This window comes from Phaethon lepturus, unplaced genomic scaffold, assembly GCF_000687285.1.
Source record: "Phaethon lepturus isolate BGI_N335 unplaced genomic scaffold, ASM68728v1 scaffold1930, whole genome shotgun sequence".
In the NCBI taxonomy this organism is placed as follows: Eukaryota; Metazoa; Chordata; class Aves; order Phaethontiformes; family Phaethontidae; genus Phaethon; species Phaethon lepturus.
In genome coordinates this window covers 56,885-73,847 of record NW_010509638.1, presented here as the reverse complement: position 1 = coordinate 73,847, position 16,963 = coordinate 56,885, and the positions used below count along the sequence as shown (strand labels likewise).

The window sequence follows — 16,963 nt, the reverse complement described above, 5'->3', positions numbered from 1 at the left end:
ATGGTTGACATAATTAAAATTAACAGGTATAGTAAAAATTCTTCTAGAATAATCAGAAAATCACAATTAGAAAATGAAGTCAGCTGCTACCTTCAATCCTTTCACAAAGTTTGTGCAATGAATGCATAGGGCAGGCCTCACACAGTTTAATCTGCGTCTTAGCATTCTGCAGAGCTGCAGCAGTGCTAAAGGCTTGTTTCAGGGTAAGCATTACCTCATCAACCTAAAGGGGAGGGAGGGAAAAGAGAGTATATAAACAAAAATGCATGCCATACACGTCAAATTAGATTTACAAATGACATCATAGACAGGCCCTTTACAATAAAAAAAAAAACAAACAAAAAACAGAAACCCCAAAACCGTTTACTGTCTTCTAGAGAGACCAAGGTTGTATTCCCAGCTTTTCTGCCTTTTCTGTGGATGCTCACCATCTTCAAGCTCAGCCAGACAGTGTAATTTTGAATATCTAACTGCAGCTGCTCAGGATTATTGGGCACGCAGATGCTGTCTTAAGAAGCCTGAAGCGGGAATTCTTGGCTTGAATATATGCTGGCTAAGTAAAAAGCATTAATTTCTTTTTCTTTAGCTTCAAGTTTCTTGTGTAAACTGTACATGCTCCCTCTCAACAATTTTCCTCCCACTGTTGTACCATTTTAGAACAAAACCCCACAGACCCATCCTGGTGGCAGACAGGAGCTTCCCACAGCAGTTCACTTTTCTCCAGGCTACTAGACTGACTACTAGCTTCATTACAACCATCAACTTATCTTTAAGTACTGCTGGCCTGCCTTGCAGTGTGCCCTGACCTTTCCTCTGCCACTACCACAAATACAGCAGTGCTATGTTCCCACACACCAGCACTGGAAAAGCTCAACTTTTGTGTAAGAAAGGTCAAGGTGACAGTGTTTCTTTGCACTCATTCAAATACACTCCCAGACTTTATATATACAAAGCACTTGGAGTTCCCCTGTCTGTATTTTAGGGGAATACAATGCTTATTAAAAGCTGTTTCTTTGAGTCTTTGTATTACCATGGAAAGGAGGAGAGAACAGCTTGATGACAATCTTAGGAAAGAAATCCGTATTTTACTTCAGAATCAGGTCCTTGCTCTTACCTGTTGCTTTTTTTATAAGCAGGAAGAAGAAAGCTGAAATATTTGAGACCAAAATCATGCAGTCTAACATTGGAAACATACAGACTTTTTTGAGGGACTGTCACTTGGGAGGGGAATTAAAAAAAGAAAAAAAAAGAAAAAGGGCATCTGAATGTGGAAATTTGAACTAATTTTTTTCCCCCAATATGTTTAGGTTTTATTTATTTATTTTCTAAAACCCACAGTTTTGAGCACTACCAGTAATTTCTGCGTGCGCTCTCTTCTTAGCAATAAAGCAGGGCATTAAACAGTGAGTATCTGTCTTGCAACACAGACTGATGATTTTTAAAAGTTGGCAACGATGCCTCTCAGATGGAAGATCCACAGAACAGTGCTAAGCATATGGGTTATGACTACACTGAAATCATGAATACTGTACCACAGACTGTAGCTAGGTTTACAGCACATATATACAAAGACTAACAACATAGCCTGTCTGGCAGTGCAGAATCCAGAAAGCATTAGGTTTTACAATTCTGCCCTGCCACAGTCAAACTGTCACTGGGGTCCAAGTGATTGCATCTGAAAGTAGCTCAGGAATGTTCATTTCATATCGCAATGTGGGCATACCCACACATATCGGTACTAGAATATGTACAGAGGTTCATAAATACATGGTTTCTTTATGCACCACATTTTAAGTCTTTGAATTATGCATGGTCAGAATTATCAATAGGTCAGATGTAAAATTTTCTGTTACTACAAAGATAGAGCTGATATCATAACAAGCTCCGATTTTGACAAAACTGCAGCCTCAGCTAGGGCTGTTAGCTGTTTGAAGTTTTATTGACATAAATCTATTCACTCTCAAGCTAGTCGATGGATTAGCAAATTGCATTTCAGAAGAGTGATTTTTTAAGTTTATCTGAGAATAAGTTAGCAGCTGTTAGCACAGCCATCAGGCACAAACATGTTTCAGAACAGAAATCAACTTCTTTTAAAGTGTCAGAGCTTTAACATAAAATGTAGTAGCCAAAATTATTCCCTGCATGCATCTCACATTATTAAGCTACCTCTATCAGTTAAATCACTGGCACCTAGAACTTAAATTGATTGATACATACTTTATGAAATGTCCAATGGACTTTTTTATAGTTACATACATCCACACATATTATGGTTTCCTTCTTCTCTGATCAGATGCTGCTATTTTCTTCTCCTGAGGAACAAAACAGACTACAGGGAAAATGCTAAAGCCACATGCAGGCTAAAGACACATGCAAGATCAGGCCAGTAGTTTAAACCCTACCCTGAAAAGCATGTTGGGGTTTTATCATCAGCTTTGTTACTGATTCAATACATGCAGTTACATGATTAATGGGGAACCAAGTGTCTCAACAATTAGAAATGCATAGTTACAATCAAATATGCTCACAGTCTGCATGTGTGAACTCATCCATCTGTTTTTTTTTCTATTTGTTATTGATAAATGCAGAGTACCAGGACACAGCTATATAAGAACAGAATGTATGCATTTCCTATTGCATGTTTTCATATGCACAGCTGAGGTCTCACACCTGAGAAGACGTGACCACTGAGGTTCAGCTGACACAGCAGAATAACAATGACTCCCATGGTTTAGGAAATGCCTCAGACATCCTCTGATGGAAAGGTTAGGATCATTAATAAATACTCACCAGAGACTCATTTGCACACTGGAACACATAGCAAACATACTGGCTTAACCCAGGTTCAACAGATTCCCGGCAAATGAAGCCAAAGTGATCAACATGTTTTATACCCTAAAAGAGTTTAAAAACAGCATTAGTGTATTATTTTATGAACAGGTTTAGTTTCCAAAGTGATCCTAAAAATAGTTACCAGACTCCAACGTTGGCCAACACAAAAATCGGGAGAAACTCTAAGCGCATACTCCTAATGATCTATTTTACAACTACAACAGCTATCTTTTAAATTGCTTTTTGCATTTAATCGTTACATGAAGCTCTTTACACAATGAAAACAAAAGTTATACAGCAATAGACCTAGACCTGAACTTCTTCCATTATGAAAACTGGATTTTCAGGGAAGCGAAAAAAAAGAGTCCTAGGTTGTATCTGGAATTGCCTCTGCAGTGAAAACTTAATGTAATGAGCCCACGCTAAAACATAGGACTGGAGTAGTATCAAAGTAGCAACAGATCGTTGCTTTCCTGTAATACAAGTTTGGACTATACCAAAAGAGCAGGGAATGAGTGGTAACATGCAGAATTCCAACCAAATTAGTAAATAAATTCTTTGAGACTGAATTACATACCAGAAGTTTTAAGACTTACTACACATTACTACTGATGTTTGCTTTCAAGATCCTAGTCTCACTGCTTGACAGGGAACGTTGCCTTGCTGAAACAGTACTGAGAAGATCAAAGAATGCTGCTTCCTAAGAAGCACGATATTCTCAGTCTCAATTCATGGAACATGACTCACTATTGTTAAAGTTTTTGCCAATGTTTTTATCATCTGATTACAGTAACTAAATTTTCTCCAAAAGAAGGTCTAATCCCTCAAGTTCAAATACAACAGAAACCAGAACTCGGTTGCTTGGATCCATCTCCAACGAAAACACCTGTATCATAAAAGAGGGGAGGAAGCAAAACAACTTGTTTGTTGCTGCAGAAAACACTAGACAAAATTGGTAACTCATTACGTGACAGACGGAACATATTGTCACTACACACTGTAGTCTTTAAAAAGAAAATTCGAAAAGTTACATTTGTGCTACTTCAGCAAAACTTAACAAAGGTCCAGAAGGCATCTAAGATGGCACAAATGGCATTAGTTTACCATAGTCCACACTAATCCTGACTTAATTGAACACATTTTCCTGTGACATGTGAAGTCTTCAAAAGCATAAAATGGGAACTGACAGATGTATACACATATGTTGATCCATCTAAGAGTGAAGTCTGGTCCCCTGTTTTGCAAGGAAACCATATTTACTTAAGGTGGTTCAGTGAGATGCCAATTCTGTCGCTGCTGACAGTGCCTGAACAAGTCTTCTGCTGTCTAATTTCTCAGTCTCCACAGCAGAACATTTGTGGGGGAGATGGACGTGACACTTACACCATGGAAGCGTAACTAGCACACTATGTTCCTCAATTAACAGTACCTCCATCACATTCCTTTAAGAGGGTGGCCAGACTTGTCATGCCAAAAGAACAAAGTATGTTGTTGTTCCAGGTTCCCTCAAGGTCAGCAAGGCTGTAACAAGAAAACTTCTATGGCTGCCTGACACCTGAGCTTAGACAACACGGGGGTTTATCATCAATTATATTTGCTGCTTTGACAGTTATATGGAGTGCAGATAATGAACTGAATGCAGCAGATCAACCATACTTAAGCTATAGAATAAAAATACCTTTATTAGACCAGACTAAAAGAATCCAGAATGCAAGCTGAAGAGAACATCTCCTTTTCATCATTTGTAAAGCTTAGAAGAACAAACATTCCTAAGCTGCAGTCTCACAATACGCAGTAAATCACTGTCCTATATCCACAACAGTGAAGCCCCATGGCTAGCACCGAGTTCTTAAAAGAAGTACTGATGAGGTTTATGCAACCAAATAGTTAGTCTTGAACAAATTAATGTTTCATTTCTATTGAACATAGAAAAAAAAAAAAAAAAAACAAAAACCCGACTTCTCTAAAGTAGCCGTTTTGCATTAAAAAAACCCCACAAAACAACAAAAACTCCACAGTATTGTTACTGCCTGCTTGAGTTATTCAAGCATGCAAAGTAACAAAAGCTTTGCTCCAAATGAAAGTGAAGACATGGGGTGAAAAACTCCACCTCCAAAGCCCAACACACAGTATTACCTAACACTATTTACTATACACAGTTATTTTACTGAAGGAAAGCTGGGCCTGGAAGGTCTGCCATGGTCTTACTGGTCTCCACAACGCTTTAAAGTCAGCAGAACAATGGTTGTCCCCTCTTAGGACTGTTTTGTTTGACTATTATGAGTATGTACATGCAACCCAGGAGCCCAGTACGTGAAGCTGAAGTATCACTTTTATTCAGCTTGGTACACCCACAAAGCGGGAGAAGTCTCAAGCTGTCTGCAAACTTTGCTTTCCATACCGCTGCTTTAAGAATCTCTTTGATCTGTATTTATTATAAACCTATTAATACACATTTGTTTGATTATGCTGTCCCATTCTGTATTTGCACTTTCCTTTTTTATCTTCACCAAGAGCAAAACAAATTGCAGTTAAACAGCAGACTCAAGGGCCTGGACCGTTAGTTGGTAGACCGTTAGTAGCTCAAGACTCCACTCGAGTTACAAGTATTGATCGGTTCTTAATTTGTATTAGCATTGGTAGCACAGTTGTGCAAGAGCAGATTTGTTATTAGCATTAAAATGAAAGCACCTGGGTGTGAAATACAGTGTTAGAGCATGCCAGGAAGTGTACTTCAAACTAGAATAATAACGTTTACGGAGGCCTGAAGTGACACATGTGCATGGGGAATGAAAGAATAATGTAATAAACAAGACCTCAAAACAGAAAGTGCCAGAAGTAACAGTTGCTGAACAACAGCAAGGTAAGAAGGTGAATCCCTCAGCCCTGACATTTGACTTCTTAAGACACATTTATTTATTATTGGACATAGCTAGGTTCATCTACTGCCATATTCTCCAGAAGAAATGATGGAGGTGAACTGCTGTTTTTCTGGAGGGCTGAGCTGATGCTCTCCTCCTTTCATTCCAGAGGCTTTCAGGAACTTAACTGCTCAGAGACAGCACTCTCAGGGCATCTTAAATGGAGATTAAGCTTCTTCCAAAAGTATATCCAATACTCTCCCGTAGCAGAACAGTTTATATTTTGTTTTCTGGCCAATGATCAAAGCTGCCACTACCACAGCTCAGACTGGTTATTTTGCACTCATCTTTTCTGTACTTAAGCTCTTTGGGAATGACACTGCATTTTATTTGTGCAGTATTTACTTCAAACTGCTACCAGATGAGTGAAAACCCTGATTTGTGTAACAGCTCTCACTCTTGTAAAGGCAGATCAGAACTTAAAGTCTGCTGCCAGAGTTCATGAAGCAATCGCAGTTTATTATCCAATTTCTTCATCTGTGCTCCCCAAAGAAGTTGATGACTCAAACTCCATGCAGGATTTGTATACATGTTAGTCACAAATTGTTCAAAATCCCTCCCCCTCCCTTTTATTTATCTGTTTTTAAATTAAGAAGCCAGTGAGGTAGAACATCAATTTACTGTCATTCATGGTAATTTAGATAGGATAAACTGTTTAAACAATGGCTTTTGAGACCAAATAAAGGAAAACAGCACAGAATACTGAAAAAGATTTCTACATTTCTTTTTTTCTGCTGCCTATAGACCAGCAAGGCAACCCAGCTGAAGAACAAATAAATTCATTTTCTTCTGATGATCTACGTGCTGCTTCTTATTCACAGAATCACAGAATCACTAGGTTGGAAAGGACCTTCAAGATCATCAAGTCCAACCATTAATCCAGCGCCACCATGTCCCCTAAACCATGTCCTGAAGCGCCACATCCACACATTTTTTGAACACTTCCAGAGATGGCGACTCCATCACCTCCCTGGGCAGCCTGTTCCAATGCCTGACCACTCTCTCGGTGAAGAAATTTTTCCTAATATCCAACCTAAACCTCCCCTGGCGCAACTTGAGGCCATCTCCTCTTGTCCTATCGCTAGTTACTTGGGAGAAGAGGCCAACACCCTCGTTGCCACAACCCCCTTTCAGGTAGTTGTAGAGAGCTGCTTACCTGAGAACATGAGGAGATATCTTTAAAATTCTTTTCAAGCACAACAGATTTCGTGTCTGGACTGATGAGGTTAACTTCGAACCTTCCAACCTGGTGGGCGGGGGTGGAAGCAGAGAAAAATAAGTCTAGTAGTCTAGTCTATGATTGTCTTGGAGGCACAACATTAACGGCAACAAAAATGTCACAATCTAGCCCTTTCTTGTTCGGATACAGTACCTTCAGCACAATAGCTTACTCAACAGGAACAAGGGTGCCATAATTCAGCCTATGTTGAGTAAGAATATTTCAGCAAGAACACCACACTCAGTTGAACAGGAAAAAGACTTGGAAAGAAGACAGCTCTCCCTCCGCCCCCCTTTTCGAGTTAATTTTGTCCAAAGATCACACGTTTGACAGACAACACTAAAACCTTCGGTAAACGGTCGCTAAATTAAAATCTGCAATAAAAAAGAACGAATTTATGGATTTATTAATTTTTTTACCTATACTATAGATCAGCCGAGAAACTATGTTGATCTTAAGGTGATACTTTTTGTTTTTGTCATAATTCCAGATGAACAAGAGTAGATTCTGCAGCTAGCTACCTTTCAGCTTTCCCAAACTGCTTCTCAAGCATATGGAACTTAGTCCATAGACTTCAGAGTTTCTCAGCTAAATCCTTTTCATTACTAGTGATAGTTGTGGCTTTCTAAAGGGTAATGCATTCTCACTTCAGTTAGCATTTCCCCAAGAGAATAAAAGGCAAGAATGATCTTTAAAGCAAACAGAAAGACAAAACCCAGGCATTTAGCCTCCTCTTATTTTAGGTCCAAAGATCTTTCCTTTTATGGGTCACCTCCTTTAAGTGTCCTTTTGTTTTCTCAATACAAGCCCTGAAAATGTCAAATGTTCTTCAGGCAAGAGAAGAAATAACCCGTGAGGTCTGAAGGAAGAAGCCTTCAGTGCTCAGACATTTGAGTACTCATCTGTGAAGAAACAAGCTGAACATGAGTACAAGTTATCATGAAGGGTCTGGCTCAAGTATAAGGCCAACTTATGTGAAGTTGCGGGGCTTCTTTTTAATCGCATAAAAAAAGAGGATTTGTTCACATGGAAGCCCTCATCAATTCTCTTTTTGAAAGAATACTCACTTTTTTCAGCTATGTCCTAGATCTCACCAATAAACATGAACCAGAACTGCATGTGAAATAATTATTTCCCTAGAAACTCTGCTCCTGTGAGTAATTACTCCATAAGTAATTCCTTTTTCTTAAAATTTACCTGAGCTCATGAGCTGAGGTGACTTCCTTAAGAAAACTGAGCTACTTGTGTTCCAATCATTTATGAACAGACACATAAATATTTACGACAAATCATGAAACCGTATTTGATCCATACTACTTATCTTGCAAAACTTGTCTCAGCTTCAAACTGCACAGGGGAAGATACAGTGCAAAACCAACATGAAATTGCTCATCCTAGCACACACCTGGAACAACATTGTCCTGTTCTTCTCGGAATCAGAGGGCTGAACATGACTGGGTGCACTTGCATGTCTTCTGCGTGGCTGTATTTTCAGGTTTGTGTCATGAACCCTTCTTTGCATAACTGCAGTGACACTGCTGCACCGGGAGCGAAACTCTTGCTGCTCATCAAACCCAGAGTCCTCTAAAATTCGCTCTGGAAAGGAGCCACGAGTGCTGGCCAGGTTGGTCAAGTTGGTCTGGCTGCCGATTATAAACATCGCAGCATGCCCTGCAGTGTTATTTGGACTGTCCAGCTCCTCAAATGGGCTATCCGATGGAGAAGCTGGCACATTTCCTTCACAAGGGGGTAAGTCCAAGCTCGACTCGTTATTCCGCTGCTCATTTAATAGTTTCAGGCGCTGGCGCTCATGCAGGCTGAATTTCTCAATGCAATCATCAATTAGCGTGGAAGGAGCTTTCTTGTGAGCCACTGTCACCTTTCCGCAGTACAAGACCTCAAATTTTTGAGAGTCATAGAAGGCATCCTCACTATCCTTACTTGGTTTGGCATCTTCTTTCAGTGCTGCTTTGGAGACTTGTCTTATGCTGCTGATGACATCAGGAACCTAAGAGACAGTTTGAAAGGTCTGTTTAGTAGCCACAAATGAGATAGCACAGACAGTGGCAGTCAAACATTTGTTAATGCAAATATTTACACAAGTTATTTCTTCAGCGGAGAGCCACTAGCTTCTTGGCTGACAATATAAAAATAGAAAATTCTAAATTCTGTATAGACTATTTATGCAGTGGAAGCAGAACAAGTAATTTCTAATTTTTTTACTGGAACCTGTTTCAGAACATAAGGTTTTTTACCAGAAGGTCCACTGACAAACATTCACTTTTTTTTTTTTTTTTAAACTGAGACTGCCTTCTCTTTTTCTGTAGTCCTCTTCCCACATCAACATCTCTTGCTGATGTATTAACATATGGCCATTGCTGTTTGTTTGTTTTTATTTTGCAGAGACAGATTTTCCATTCTTAGGAAAGTTGTGGAAGCAGTTTTGTGAATGCAAAAGAGACTGGCAATCCCCATCAGTTTCAAATGATGGTTTTGGAATACAGGCAGCAAGCGTATGGAAATTTTACCTAAGAACCATGTATAATTGCATTAGCTCTCATTTGTAATCTACCACAAAAACCTCACCCCATCCATCCTATGACATAGGATGACATAGCATCCTATGACATAAGGTCACGCTTCCCTGCTGCAATTAAGAAGCACACCCAAATCTCTCTTCTTCGCCGTCATTCTCACCTGCAGATCCCTACTATACCCCGTAAGGCCAAACTGCACATCACCAGTAGAAACTCAATTTCAGCCCTGTATCACCCAGTCTTCTAAGGCCACCTTGTTCTTCTTCCATTTTATCCCAGTCACCTTGGGAGGAAATCTGCCTTCAGTATCAGCATATTTAATATTCAAGTTTCTTTTTCATTTTGCCTTCACTAAAGAAAATAAGGACTTGTCCTACTCTGCTGACCACAGATAGGAGATTCTAGTTGCTCTTTCAACAGTAACCAAACCTCTTTCTCACCAGGTCTCGTCTGCTCTGGAAAGATAACGAATGGCATCATGCTACATGCATTGGATAAGTTACTAGCGACAACAAGATCAAAAGCGGATACTTATCTAATTTTTTTTGCAAGAGAGATGGGTTCTCAACACTCACCTAATCCAATGCAATCAATCAACAGCTTTTGTATTCCATACAGCTTCCCACCATTTCTATAATATTTGACGATTTGTTTCAAAGTATTTCTTTCTATTAAAAAAAGATAAATCTCAAGTCACACCTCAATAAATAATCCATGCTCCCTACAGTATCTCTTTCAGCCACGTTAGCAAGTTTCAACTGGTATCATGAGGCAGTAATCTCCTATGCCAATACTTTTGCAAGTCACAGTGGAAAATTACCTTGTCTTAATCCCTGTCTCCCATTACACACTCCTCCTTCATTGGGCATTCAATTCAAAACTGCTTCCAGTTCATTTACTGTAAAATGTTCAATTACCCTAAGATCTACTGACCGTTTGGCTTTCATCCCTACAGATGTCATCATCATCTCAGTTTTCAGTGAGGCCAAGAGGTAGTCTTGATAGGACACAGATACTGGAGTGTATTTAATCTTCACTCATTCTCACGACCAGGCTGCTTTACCATCGCCCAAGGTGCGCTTCCTCCCAGCCATGCCAGCTCAGCTGGACACGGACAATTCTCACTTCATACATGCCGGTTCATATTCCAAGACGCAGCTCTTTCACTACTGATCAGTCCTCTTAATCTTTCTGTGGCCCATGCTTAAAGAAGCTCTGGAGTTTAAATCCCTTAGCTCTCTAATGTAGCAAAATTCACAAGCTAGCTGTCGCTTAATTAACGTTTCCCTTTTCAGAATCCAGGACCTGTTACAGGACAATTCACTTATACTTCTGTTCAAAGTACAGTGACAACTGATATTTTTATTCAAAATGCATAATTTCTACATGCAATCAAATAGAATAAACATTGTCAGCTGTTTAATTGGCAATTTGGATTTTTTTAAAAATGTACCATCACTTCCCCTCCAATAACTGGGTTCTGCCACCTGCTCATCTCTTCTGAGATAAAAGACAGGAAGAAAGTCTGAAGTCGTTCTAATAATACCTAATAGCCTCCTAACACATCCTATCCCTCCCCCTCCCCTGCCAGCGAATGTCCAAACAGGCTGGGGATAAGACACTACAAACTCTGCGACAACAGGATTCCCCATCCATCCCGTACTCTCTGAGAGATCTCCTCCACAAGCATAAACACGGAGTCTTAAGTAATTGCAATTCTATTTAGAAACAAACAAAACACCCCACCATCCTGCTATTTATCACTTGGTTTTATTTCCATCTTTTCGAGATCGTGCATACTCTTCGGTCACTAGTACTCGAGTCACAATCACTATTTCACGATCCCTGCTCCCTGTATAGCTTTTGCGTCTAGCTACCACATATATTGCTAAAAAGTGTTTTCCTTTCAGCATAGAGGGACTCCAGCATTAGAGCAGAGTTTTCAGCTCATACTGCCCAACCAATCCTTATTGCCTGCCTTGTTTAGATAACCTTTTTTACAAGCTATGTTATTTTTTAGAGCGCACCCACAAATGTATTCACTTTTTTCCTACTTTTCGTTCTATCCACAGAATTAAAGTGATAAACCAAAGTGAAAGAGAGACCTATTTAACCTCCATAGTAATGAATACTTTTCTTATATACAGATGAAAACAATGTAATACAGGGATATCACAATGGATAAGAAATATCTGTCAGATGGTCCAGAGCCAGTTCCAGATGCTCGCTGGTTGTTTCATGGGTTCTCTAGATAGTATGGTGTGAAAAACAGCTTCAAGTATGCAAGACAGATACTAACATTGCTAGGCAATTATCCATAAATACAGATTTCACTGGTCTTTAGTGTACAGGAATAACTGTATACTGATGATCATGTGCTCAACGATTGGTGACATGCCTGCTTACACTGTTAGACCTGACCCTTTTTACTCCCAGAGAGATGCTACGCTATTAAGAACCAAAGTGCCACTGTCATCCGAGACACAGCTGATCAGATGACGATATTTTCATTTCATGTTTTGACTTTGGGCAAAAACCATAACTGGGATCACGTGGAGTCTAAAAAAGAGTTTGCATCCATATTTTCCTGAAATGCAAGGTACAGGAAAGTTACACAATTATCAAGCATAGCAAGCACCTCAGTGTGGCTTTTTACAGATTTCTTTGGAGTGTATCATTGTTTTTTAACATTTTGCTCCTCTGTATTTCAAGAAGCCCCAGTCATAAAAGTTTTGCCATAAAAGTTGTGTAACTTTTTTGGATTCGGATATTGGCTTATTAGCTGTTAATGTTGAAATTGCAGGGCAAAGTTAGACAAGATACTAAGCAGAATGGTGATTTAAAAATACTGAATTAACAGAATTTAACTATTTTTAGAAATCAGTTTAGTAACATTAAGACAGACTCCTACAACATTCAAAATTTATTAAAAGTGTTTCCAAGTTCTAGTATTTCCCTGCCGCAGTCTCATGAAATTAAGCAGCCAAAGGGTAGAAACGGGATTCTTACTCCTGAAACCCACAGGGACACTGCAGATCTTCCTGGACATACACTACCATCCATTACAGTAGAGTAAACCAAAAAGGTTAAATGAGTTATCACATAGTTTTTCAGCATTCATCTGTATATAAAGATAATAAATCCTTTAAATATTTAAGCAATTAATCTACTTAACATACTCAGAATTTTTGTCATCAAGCCTTGAAGATAGTTATGCCAAAGACGGAGACTGGAGCTGAGGGGGAGAGGCAGTGTATTCGCAGGGCGAGAGAGACACTTCCAGCCCAAACAAACCCAGTGGTGCTAAGTGCTGGAACAATGCAAGAAGAGTTAATTCTCCCACGCTTTGCCTCTCCCAAGTCCCATGGTCTAGGGGCCTATCACTTTTTTCCAAATATTGCTGGGCAGAGACGGAGAAGATGACTACGTGCCCAAAGGAGTTTGTCGTGGTTTAGCCCCAGCCGGCAACTAAGCACCACGCAGCCGCTCGCTCACTCCCCCTCCCCCAGTGGGACAGGGGAGAGAATTGGGAACAAACTCATGGGTTGAGATAAAAACAGTTTAATAGGACAGCAAGAGAGACGGAAACAACAATGATAACAACAATAATAATACCAACAAAGGAATGTACAAGAACAAGTGATGCCCAATACAGCAATTGCTCACCACCCAGTGATCGACAGCCTGTCCCCGAGCAGCGATTCCCATCCCCCGGCTAACCCCAGTTTAAGTACTGGGCATGACGTCGTATGGTAGGGAATATCTCTTTGGCCAGCCTGGGTCAGCTGTCCCGGCTGTGTCCCCTCCCAGCTCCCCGTGCACCCCCAGCCTGCTCGCTGGCAGGCCAGCACAAGAAGCTGGACTGTCCTTGGCTGCTCAGCAACAACCCAAAACATCAGCACATTATCAACAGTTTCTCATCCCAAATCCAAAACACAGCCTCACACTGGCTTCTGTGAAGAAAACCAGCTCTATCCTGGCTGAACTCAGGACAAGTTGCAGAGGGCTTCTCAGGCAGAAAGGTAGGAGCCAATGGTGCCGTGATGGGACAGTAATTCTCAAACCAGAAGGAGAAACCAGAAGCGTAATGCAGGCCTTGCCTCTATGTGTTATTCATGAAGTTTCCCTAAACAGTTGAGGAATAGCAGACTATTACATGAAGCGGAACAATGCAGTTACCAAAAATAAAAAATAAAAAATTAAAACCAGTACAGTGATAGGACAATACAAACTTGTTAGAGATAGACATACTCACAGTCTATATAAATTAACATTATAAGCATCTTAAACTGACACTCTAAATATTAATTGTCCTATATATTGTATTTATTGACCACAGAATGCAAGAACTCTATTAATTTCTCACTTTCATTGGTGAAAAGAAGAAGAGGATGAGCTCCCAAAACAGAAGCTGCAAGATCCTTATGACCTAAAACTCAGCAGCACACACATCGCCAGGAAAAAAAAAAAGTTGCAGGAAAACAAACAAAAATCCTGACAAGCTACATGAAGAACTAGATAGATATGGTATATTATCTAGATGAAGGGACTAAACAACATGCTTACTCAAGTATGTTGGAACAGCACACAAAGCTTTCTCTACTACAACAGTGACCTTATGCTTAAACAGCTACAGTCACAATGAACTCTGTCAGATATTAATAAATTGATACCAAACAAAATCGATGTGAGAACTTCAGATGAGCTTTCCTCCCCTCCAGGACGTCAAGACTTGCACATGCCTGTCAGGAGAAAACAGCGGCACATGAACTTTAAGACCCTTGAAACAGTGCTCATAGTAACTCCTAAAACTCTGAACAGAGCCAAGAGAACTCAGAAGAGCCAAGCTCCTTCTTCAGGGCTTGTATCAAAACCCCCACAAACGCAAGAGGCCAAAAAGACAAGGATGGACAGTGGGGACCATAAGTACAAGACTAGACCTGTGATACTAGTTCTGCTTCTCAGTGTGAGGAATACACCAAAACTTGGTTGAGGAGGAAAAAAACCCCAAAACCAAACAACAAAAAAAAAAGTAAACAACCAAAACCAAACATACAAGACCAAGTTAAGAGGCAAGGAAGAAGAGCTTCACAATGTCATTAAAGAGGCAATATTTCACTCCAGGGAAACAGGATCAATCTAAGAAGTCTAATTAAGGAGGAAAAAAAACCCCACTTGGGAATCCAACCTAAATTTGTTATTATTCGTATCTGAGTAGCCTAAGATTGTATGAATCACTCCTCAACCAATTAGATCTCATTCAATATGTGGCGATTCAATACGCAAAGTTAGCTGTACTCAAATCAGAACAGACGGCTCTGGTCGACTTCTGCACCACCTACAATAGGATTCAGCTCTGAATATACAACGTAAGAGAAGTAAAGCGTTACAGGTGTTATACTGTCACAAACCGTTTGCTACAGAAGTAGAGTTTTGGTAAGCTGAAATTAATGACAGCATCAATTTTAGACAAATGGGCCACCGATCTATTCCATTTGCGCCTTACACCCCTTTTGCCCCACCTGCCCATGACCTTGGTTATAGACCTTATGAGCTACTGCAGTACATCATCCATTTGGCCAGCTACGGTAGAATAAGGCTGCAGCACTTCATCCTGGCAAGAAGACAGATATATTAATGCCATAGATCTGCTAATTCCAGCTCTGCAGCTCATGGGCTCCATCCAGTTCTGTCCCTTGTGACTAGACCCACAACAGGGTCAATACATAACGGAGAGCAAAAGACTTCCTTGTGCATAAGTACACTATTTAAAGTGCATGTGCATAGATTGCCAAGAACTATTCTACTATACATCAAGAACCTTCATTGTGTTCAACGCAGAAATGTATTTGCATGTTGGAAACATCAGTTTAACTGATGTAACTAATGCAAGCTCTTTTATCTGACTTGATTAAAATCAAAGAGAGAGAGCTACATGAAAATAATCAATGTCAAATTAAAACTTTCTTTACACGTCTCCTTATGTCATGCAGCTAGGCTTTTGTTAAAATTAATGCCAACTTTATCAACCCTGCCTTAAAACCCGCAAAACACCTCATAACTTAAGTTCTTTTATCACCAGTATCTTGAAGCTGCAAACAGAGAAGCTATCAAGCCTACTAAATCATGCATGCTGCAGCGTAACACTAGAACAGTTTGTCAGAACTCTAGAAACAGGCAGAGTATCTCCATAGTGATACAGCATGCTTTCCTGGATAGCAGTGACAGAAGTTGAAGCATTAAAAAAAAAAAAAAAAAATTATTTGAATTTACAACAGCCTCCAGTGAACAAAGGTGGAACTCCCCTTTTTGCCGGAGGGATAACATTCAAATGCATCCTGCAGTAATTACCGAGTGGTGCTTTCAATTTTAACCCAAACTTAGAACTTTAACACTATGGATATTGCAAAGAAGAACAAAATTCACTTGTATATCATTATTTCCACAGCTGGACAGAATTTCAGAGTGCAGAGAAGCTGCAGTTCTTGTTAGTTTGTTTCTAGCTGCCACATGGAAAATTTCTGCCTGGAAGTTATTAAGAAAGCAAAGCCCCTCTTCATACCATAAGGCTTAAACATTAGTATGATTGTGAAGTCCTAATCTAACAAACATGCCTACCAGATCTGGCTACTTAATGACAGCAGTTCTAGCAAGGTGATTACTTTCAAAGCAAGGAAGAAGCTCGGTCCGTTGCGCTCCATCACCACGCAAGGTGTGGCATCAGATCCCTTCCATCACACGAAGAGATGCGAGACGAATGAACTTCATGCACGCACGTTAGGAGCGGTCAGTACCTTCTGGCGTGGCCTCCAGTTCAGAGGCACGTGCATGTCCAGGCAAAACCGTCACCGAACTTTAGTGTCATGAACGCGGGGACCCAGGAACTGATTCCTGGGGTAAGCGAGTGCAGAAAGATCCCCCTCCCACAAAGGGCTGGCAGTGCTGTCACAGCATTTCCTCAGGCTTGGTTCGTGATATCATGGCACAGCCAGAGCTCGGTGCAGCAGCCGTTATGCTTCAAAAGCCAAGTATTTCCTGACTTCGTGCTGGAAGCACCCGCGCTGCCTCGGATTTGAGCAACAAGTCCCACTCACGATCTAGCTATGTATACTTAAAAAAGAACAAAAGAGAAACAGGATACCACCCAGAAATCAACACCCTGCTAACTACTGAAAGAGTTTGACATCTATCAATTTGAAACCAGCAGAATGTCAGAAAAAATTAAGAGCAATCAGACATGACTCTCCTTTCAGTTAGTGTTAAGTTGCCCATCCACAAGATAGGAGAACGCAGCCAGAGCAGTGAAACATGAACAGAGATAAAATAAGCCATGTATTATGTCCTGCTATGCATCAGGCATTCGACAGTGAGGCAGAGTTCTTATCTTACACAAAAACACACCCAAATGCCAGCCAAAGTGTAGATATCAATAACTATTCTCAACCAGAAAGAAG

At 40.2% G+C, this 16,963-nt stretch overlaps 1 protein-coding gene across 2 annotated transcripts in view; it reads right to left on the bottom strand.

Moving 5' to 3' along the window:
- The window catches only part of TBC1D4 (TBC1 domain family, member 4), a 53,806-nt gene extending 37,467 nt beyond the window's left edge, over positions 1–16,339 (bottom strand). The window contains exons 1-5 of one of the 2 annotated variants that reach the window (XM_010292795.1): positions 16,304–16,339; positions 8,378–8,980; positions 6,910–6,999; positions 2,791–2,895; positions 91–223 (exon numbers count right to left, since the gene is read on the bottom strand). In XM_010292795.1, the coding sequence (XP_010291097.1) occupies positions 91–223; positions 2,791–2,895; positions 6,910–6,999; positions 8,378–8,980; positions 16,304–16,339 (967 nt within the window). Of the gene's footprint in view, positions 1–90; positions 224–2,790; positions 2,896–6,909; positions 7,000–8,377; positions 8,981–16,303 lie in introns of those variants that run through there. The other variant, XM_010293542.1, reaches the window with a different exon arrangement.
- Between the last annotated feature and the right edge of the window lie 624 nt (positions 16,340–16,963).